At 33.7% G+C, this 8,800-nt stretch overlaps 1 protein-coding gene across 1 annotated transcript; it reads right to left on the reverse strand.

Moving 5' to 3' along the window:
- Window positions 1-5,035: 5,035 nt before the first annotated feature.
- LOC105622507 (zinc finger protein 16-like) lies at window positions 5,036-8,071 on the reverse strand. The gene is made up of 5 exons (XM_012203923.1): window positions 7,977-8,071; window positions 7,272-7,833; window positions 6,197-7,140; window positions 5,880-6,105; window positions 5,036-5,761 (listed from the first exon to the last, which is right to left on the reverse strand). The coding sequence occupies exons 1-5, from the start codon at window positions 8,069-8,071 to the stop codon at window positions 5,036-5,038; spliced, it is 2,553 nt and encodes an 850-aa protein (XP_012059313.1).
- Between the last annotated feature and the right edge of the window lie 729 nt (window positions 8,072-8,800).

Raw genomic sequence — 8,800 nt, forward strand, 5'->3', positions numbered from 1 at the left:
AGAGAGAGAGAGAGAAAGAGAGTTCGTCTTAGATTTTAAGTATCCTAAGCTGTCATTAGCGATCATCCGGCTATCTTTCGCCGTTAGCGTTTCACGAAACTTGTATCCGTCGAATTGTGATTCGAATCGATAAAACGGAAATTTAAATCTTTAAGGTTTAGCCTGAAATTAGGAAAATACTCAATTTTCGAACGTTCGTAGTTCCAGGACATCCCGCTGATTGAATCGAGACGAACGGAAGACGAATTGACAAGAGAATTTTTTTGTTTCTAATTCGATTCGCCGTCCAGTTATTGTATGCTGAAGGAAGGATTCGATATGCGTTTGATTGCTCCGCAGGAAAACAAGATAATGCAGCAATATTCTTTTCTAGAAATTCATTTTTCTCACATACTATTACAATTACAATTATGATTGTAATTTTAAATACGATTAGTATGCTGTCGTCATAAGTCACTATAAATCGCTGATTTTTCGTAAAACGATAAATAATAATTTAATTGACTTCATCAACATTTCACTAACTGGTCACTTTTTCAGTAGAGCAGCTACGTTGTTTTTCCACGATATTGTTAATTCTGAGAATTTACTGAAAGTGGAGAATCATTCGCGCGTGTCTTAAATCGTACACGTTTCCGTTAATCAAATCCTTCTTTCTCTTCTTCGAAAGAGATCGAGTAAAATAATTCAATATTAATAATCATTTATTACTCTGGTGAAAAAATTTTGCTGAATTCTATGTTTTGGAAGATACATTTCAGTGAAATTGCTGAAAATTCACTGAAAATAAATTTTTCAGTTAACATATTGAAAATATGTTAACCCGTTGTGTTATAATAATGTTAATTTGCTGAAACTACACTAAAATTTGTGCTAAGATTTTTCTGAGATTTTGCTAAAATTTTGTTAAAAATGAATTTTTCAGCTAAAAATTGCTGAAATTAAACTGAAATTTCGCTGAAAAAATTTCAAAATGTGAAATAATTTCAGCGAAATTTTTCTATCAGGATATAATTAAATCACAAATCAATATCGAGCAAATATAAGTTGTTCAATATATCTCGATCGAAGAGATTACTTATGTATCTTCCGTTTGTCCGGAGACGTAAAAGTTCGTAAAGCATATTTCTAAAAAAGTTGAGTCCATTATACAATTACGTAAGCGTAGTCGTAGGAATTGACCAATCGCAGTCGAATTTGAGAATATGCGACTGTGATTCATCAATTTTTACAACTGGAACCATTTGCAATTATGCTTATGCAATTGTAGAATGAGTTTAATGTTGGATACCTTCCGCGTCAGCAGCGTCTCGCGATCGCACGCAAGTAGTAGTTGGATAACAATTGATAAAAAGATTCATCAATTTTATCACGCGATTTCTGAGTCTACAAAAATTATCTGCAATCAAGTATCACTTCTTAAGCCTATTCTATAATTACTATTAATTAATTTGTGAGTATAGTTATATGTGATCATAGTTGTAAGAATTCATACAATCGAATATGAAGAAAATATTCGACTGTAAGTTGATCAATTCTTACAACTATGTCACTTACAACTGTACTTACGCAATTGTAGAATAAGCTTTGGAGAAAATATGGAAATCCACTTTTGCCTGTGAGTCCCCTCGACATAAAAGAAAAGTCTGATTGTGGGACATTTTCAGACGTTTCAAACGTCCAAGAGACACAAAATCTTTAAAGGGACGCAACCTTAAAAGACGCTGATGAACATCCTTGTGAGGTGGTCCAGCGTCTCTTCGGCTCCCACGCAGAAGCGAAAGCGCAAGAACGTGCGAGCGCTGCCGGCATCGGTACGTGGAGCTTTACTTGTTTTTCTTTTCGCGATTACACGCTGACGCGTAGCTCGCGATCGGACACGCGTATCTCGTGAAGTGCCTAAAAACCGCCGAAGGGAGAAAGTTACGGCTGTTAAGCGCGACGGCAAGGCCGCGGCGCGGAGTCCTCGGCACGCCGACGTGCATACAAGTGACAGCAGTGTGTGCGACACGATACTCTGGCGGTTATCGCGTTTCTTCCCGTTCTTCCCTTTCACCTTTTTCCTTTTTTTCTCTTTTTTTTTAATGGGATGCCGGATGGAGGCGTTTGTAAATAGTATAAATAGCACGTGCGCGAAGATACGTTTAAGCGAAATGAAAAAGAGGATATAATAAGTTTAATATTGAGAAAATATATATATATATATAAATAAGATATATATTATATATTAAAGAAAAAGTAGTATATATATATATATATATATATATATGTATGCGTATACGTGTACGTGTGCGTGTATGTGTATAAGATTATTATTATTATTGTATGCATATATATGTATATATTTATCTTGATAAATAATATGAGGCGGCGACGAGCTCGCGCGGCGATCGATTCTTCCTCATTGCGGTGATATTCGGACGAAAGTTATTTTCATTCGCGACATTATGACGACTCGTGGCAATTCAATAATACTCATCAAAAATTTTTCTTTTTTTCTTGCTGACATTTTTTCGAACCAATTTTACGAACAAAGATCATTTTAAAATAAAGTTTGACGGAAGTATCATACCTAGAACATATTTCTCTTAGAATTAACGAAAATAATTCATATATTAATTTGTAATTTGTCTCAATATATTGAGCTTATGTTACATATTGAGCATAAATTATAATTATGTCAATGACATCTAATCGAGAATCATTTACTTTGCGTTTACTTTACTATATAAAATTTGAGTCAAATGCGAACTGATTTATCTCGACATTCTGTTCCTTCGTCCCTTCAGAAGATTGTAAACGAGAAGCAAAAGTTCCAAGCGAAAAAGGGACGATGAGAAAGCCGTCGATTGGAAAGCGATCAGGCGCGCGCGACTCGACGCTGTCGTAAGAAATTAGGGCAGGAAGGATGCACGATTGTACATTGTAAATAGTAGCGCAAAGAACGATGGTTACAGAGAAAGAGAGACAGAAATAATTAATTTAAAGAAGATGAGAGAGTAATATGGGATAAAAAAAAGAAAGAAAAAGGGAGCGGTTGCGAGTCGAGGCGGTGTCGTCGGCCGCGTCGAGCAAACGCACGGCACAGCGGCACTTTCGGATCATCCGGATTACAAGCGCTTTCCGGAAGTGCGTTAGCGCCCGTCGTCGCGATGGGACGGCGAGAGCCCGGAAATGTTCTCTCCTGTCCCAGCACCTTGGATGCCGTTTCGCTTCCGTTCGCGAACGAATATGAACGAGCCCGCGATTAACCGAGCGATCGAGCGGCAACATCATTGAAAATTATTCCGTGCTCTCGAACGAACTCTTTTTCGAATCGTCCGCCTTGATTCGATCCTGACGCCGTGCGCTCGCAACGCGCGTGCCGGGTACGCGCGTTTTAACAGAGCCGGAGATATTATACTCTGAGAAATGCGTAATTGTATCGTCGACGACCATGCACCGATCACTCGATCATAACGTAGGAAGAGCGTGGCATTGCGAGGTCGTTGCGTCTAAAAAAAAAAAATTATTGTATAATGAATATGACGAATTTTAAAAACAAAGACCATCGATTGTCGGTCGTCGCCTTTCGAGCAAGACGAAATCGCACGCGACTCGATCGGGCCCACGTTTTTACTTGCGCACAAAAAAAAGCACGTGTGCTCCTCGATCATTTAGGAATTGAGAAAAAATATATAATCGGCGAACAAGTGTTACATGGGAGAAAAATCGCAATTACTCTAGTCCTATATGCGGTCGACGAATAATACGGCACACGTGTATTCGCGAGTGATCGGGCGTGTCGCCATTTCCTTTCGTTTCTCTTTGTTCTAAAATCGTGGAGTTGTATCACGTACTGTTCTACCAAAATATATTAGCAGCAGAACTGACAGTAAAACGGGGAGTCGTTTAACTGGATATTGAATGACAAAAGTTGAGTAAAAAGAAACTGCAGCGCACGATATGAAAAACAACAACTATCAAAAACAATAAAGAGTATTATTCTATATATAACAACGACTTTTATTGCACCTCATCTTTCAGTAATGCAGATAAGCTATCAAGATATAAATGAATGCTTTCAGATGATTGCTTGCCAAGCCAGTTTGAGTATTGTTTATAAAGTTTAAGTCATGACTTGTAAAGCAATCTTCATTTTTTTCGATTATAGATGTCGATGCAATTCGTTTTGACAAACTACAATATTTTTTATGGAAATACCAGCATCAGACTCTATCAAATCATAAATTAGATATGATCTTTATGAAGCCTGATGTGTAACTTTTCGAATACTTGAATAATTTAGAGATTTCATATTTCATATTGGATATAACAAATATTTATTTTAGTTTCATTATAGAAGATAAAATAGACATATTTGAATTTAAATATAAATGTGATTTTAGATGTTGACCTTTTAAATAAAAACTGTTTAAATTAAAAGAAAGGCATATAATAATTTCTTTATTATACTTACATATCGAGAAAATATTGATATATTCAATTTCTGTCACTTGCAATCATATAAAATTTCTTTGCTTCTAAATAGCTAGCACATGAATCTTTCAACGATGCATATCTCCAATAAGAGTAATATAATCAGACAGAAATATTGTTTTATCAGTATAAAATAATCTTATCTGATTTCTATCTATATTCTTAGAATGTTTCTATATTGTCGTTCCTTCGCTAGTAACTTAAAGCTTCCATTCCTATAAATATTTAGTCAAAATTCGATGATTTCTTGCATTCTTGAAGAACTTGTACAAACCAACAGGAGACTGTAACATATGAGATAAAAAATTAAAAAGAGAAAAATAATTTAGCAAATAGATATAGCATATAGAAGAGTATATAGGAAAGACTAGCGTCTTCAAATACAATTTTTTAATACCTTTTTTGTAATAATTTGATAGAGATGAATTTTAATTTGCTCTCTTTATATGTTTTGATGTTTTGATATTTCCGTATTATATTATATGTACAATTATCGTCATTATTACTAAAATTATTTAATTTCCCAAGAGACATTATTGACGCAAACTTGAATGTATCATGCATTGATATTCGAAATTACTAAGGAGTCTTGCTCATGCATCACAGTGTGCTTTAACATATTTTTATTTTCGTTTAATGATTTAGTTACAATAACCGCGTTGCATCCATCTGTTGCAGTTGTGCGTTTGATATGCTTTAACATATCATTCTTCTGTGAGAAACTTTTACCACAGGTCTCGCAAGAATAAGGCTTAACACCCATGTGGATTCTCTCGTGTACAGTTAGCGCGCCTTTACGCGTAAAACCTTTGTCGCAAAAATGGCACTTATGCGGTTTCAGACCCGTGTGGATCTTCATGTGCTGGCTAAGATTACTGGAACATCTGTACTGCGTATTGCACACCTTGCAAATGTAAGGGCGTTCACCGGTATGTATCCTTTCATGAATCAGCCGCGCCTCTCTCGAAACGAACGAATTTCCGCAATAATGACACATATGCGGTTTTTCTCTCAAATGCTTCGAATTCTTATGATACATTAACGAACTTTTACTTGCTAATTTCTTGCCGCATTCATCACATTCATAAAACTTATCGTCTCCATGTACACGCTCGTGATTTAACAAGATGGCGCGCTTTGAGAATATTTTATTACAAATGTTACAACGCCATATGTCCTTATCAGTACATTTTTTCTTAATGCTGTCCACTATTTCCTCCTCGGAATGATTTTTCCTGTGTATCTTTAATTCGCTCATAGATTTACATTTGTAGGCACAAACCTATAATAAAATATACAATTTTTCCTATTGTTTCCAATTATTTAATTTTCGATGAGAATATAACTGATATCAATGTATAAAGACAAACAATATATAATAATTTTTATAAAATACTTACACTACATCTATATCCTCCATTATCGTTATTATGCCGTTTCATGTGTGCGATCATGTTCCCTCTACGATTAAACGTTGCACCGCAAATCGAACATGTATGCCTATTAGAGCCATGTGATAATTTGTGTTGTCGCAATTGAATCCTTTTATAAAAAGCTTTGCCGCATTGTTCACAACAATAGGGTCTGTTATCATCATGCTGATTCATATGTTCTCGCAAATGAAATCTGTAAACACAAAAAAAAAGTTGCGTAAAATGTAATCCTCTCTGTTCTGAATTTAATTGGAATAATCTTGAGTATAAATTTTTTCAATTACCGTGATCTAAACGCATTGCCACAGATCTCACACACGTGTCTTTTCTTTATAGTTTCGTCCAAATGAATTCTTTTATGGCCCCTTAAATTATTGGAATGCTTAAAACTTTTTCCACACAGATCGCAAAGATAGGGTTTATCTACTCTGTGAGTAGCTTCGTGAATATCTAAACTAGACCACTTCTCATATGTTTTATCGCATATAGAGCACTTAAATAATAATTGTCCCTCGTGTAATTCCATAATATGTATTAACAAGTTTTTTTTGTTATGATACACTTTTTCACAATGACCACATCTTTTATTCATTTCAGTAAGGTTTTCATGAAGATATTTGTGATTATCATAATCCTGCTGACTTTTAAACGCTTGGTTGCAAACAATACAATGCATTGATTCGCAATTTTTATCAGTAACTTGCTTACCATCAAATGTTTTTTTGCATGTCTGAAAATTTTCTATTTCATGATTAAGTTGCTGATTTCCGTTTTCTGCAGTTTTACACATATCTACATGTTCAGAAATATCTTGTATCTTATTACAAACTATTTTATGATTTTCAAATATTTCCTGTGTTTCACAGAAAGTTTGGCACTGTAGACATATAACGCTAAGACTTCCATTTTGGATCTTATCTTGTTGCAAGTTTAATATCTCTTCTGTGATAGTCTCACTTGCATTACTTTTACTGTTAACTTCTCTACAAGTTTGGATTAGAGTATTTAATTCTAACGGCACAATATTTTTCGAAATGCTTTGAAAATTATTATTCTGTATTTCAGTACATTCTCCATTTTCTAATTCTCTTAAACTTTCTGAATCAGAGTTTATTATTTTATTTATAGTAAATGAATTAGGATGCAAATTATCATCCATACACATTTCTTGGACTATCTCTAAGGAACATTCGTCAATCAATGCATTGTACTTATTTTCGTATTCCGGCTACACACACAAAACAAAATATTTATCAATATAATAATAATAAATATATTTTAAAAACATTTTTGATAAAAAAAATGTAACTTATAAAAATATTTATAATTATAATCGACTAATGTTATATTAGTTCTTACCTCTCTGTCAATATTTAGAAATTGTTTTAAGCGTATATCAGTTCTAAGACATGAAACAACTAGTGAATGAGCAACTTCCAATTTATTACAGCAATCGGTACATACTTTCCGTGGTAATGAATCGTTTATGTTAATCGAGATAGGCATATGTAAATTTATTCTATCTTTTAATTTAAGTTCTATGCCCTTAGTTGCAAAGATATCTATTCCATCTAAAGTAGATATTCCACAGATTCGACATAAATTGGCAAATTTGACAGAAATATTATGATACTCGTCTATCTCGACATTCATATCACAATATGTTAAAGGCACATTATCACCTATTTCTTGGAGATGCTGTGCCTTATGAAATATATTTATTGAATCTTCATCGTCAGTAGTCAAGTCAGTCGCAAATAAAGTGGGAATGGTCCCTTCTTCTACAACAATGGGAATAGTTTTGCTTATATAACAGCGATCTTCAATGTGATGAGAACAAATGTAATAATTCAAATGCAATTCCGCATTCGATTTTGTAGCTAAATCCGATCTGCCACAACATTCTGCCCATACTTTGGCTCTATAAAAATTATTGTCAAGATTCAAATTATAAAACAATGAGTATAATAATTGTAGTTTTCGAGCAATGATAAAATAAGCATAATAAATTTAATAATTATCTAAGCATCAAAAATAATTAATCGGAAAAAGTATTATACTTACGTGTCATTGTTGGGAAAATTGATAAAAGTGACATTCGAGGAATCCTCGTTTTCTGAGGAATATTTGCAATTTAACGCAGCGCAAACAATTCTCATCTTGGATGATTATTTCTCATTGCAAGTAGAAAAGTTTGTCGTCAAACCTCTTTCCCATGGAAAGTTTTTACAATTCGGAGGTAAGAGAATCGAGAAACGAAAAGCTGTTTGTAAAGAAGCCGCGACTGCTACGCCGATTCACTTACGTTCCACGAACTAATTTATGGCGCTTTATTTTGAAATTACATATCCCAATCTAAACTTACAATTAAATCTATATGGATTCTTTATGCTAATTAATTTTAATGAATAAAAGATAACGCAAAATCATAAATTGCCCGGAAACGTAACTCACAAATATAATTAATTTCGTAATGCAATTCAGTTAATGTAAATGTAATTAATGCTAAATTAGAAATCTATGTAAATATTGAAAGTGATATTATGAAATAGATACGATTCATCGGTCTGACATTAATATGAGTTCGAAATACGAATTGTTCAATGATCACATATATTTCCATCGCTCATGAATATGAATTCATTTAAGTAGCAAACGATCACGTGTTAAATAATTTAACTATAATCTATTAAGTATAATCTATTAAGTATATACTATATAGCTATAATCTATTAAATATACTCTCTTCTTTCTCTAACAATCTATATATTTATAAATATGTATATATCTATAAATACACACACACACACACACACACACACACACACACACACACACACACACACACACACAACAATACTATTACAGAGTACTTACTAACTACTTAT

This window comes from Atta cephalotes (assembly GCF_000143395.1).
Source record: "Atta cephalotes unplaced genomic scaffold scaffold00046, whole genome shotgun sequence".
NCBI classification, from domain to species: Eukaryota; Metazoa; Arthropoda; class Insecta; order Hymenoptera; family Formicidae; genus Atta; species Atta cephalotes.

Bases quoted from the DNA above. Each gene is read 5' to 3' on its own strand.
- LOC105622507 (XM_012203923.1), bottom strand. From the start codon at position 8,071: ATGAGAATTGTTTGCGCTGCGTTAAATTGCAAATATTCCTCAGAAAAC. The intron at 7,834-7,976 runs GTAAGTATAATA...TAATTTTTATAG, and splicing joins AATTTTCCCAACAATGACAC to AGCCAAAGTATGGGCAGAAT. The intron at 7,141-7,271 runs GTAAGAACTAAT...TTGTGTGTGTAG, and splicing joins TTCTAAATATTGACAGAGAG to CCGGAATACGAAAATAAGTA.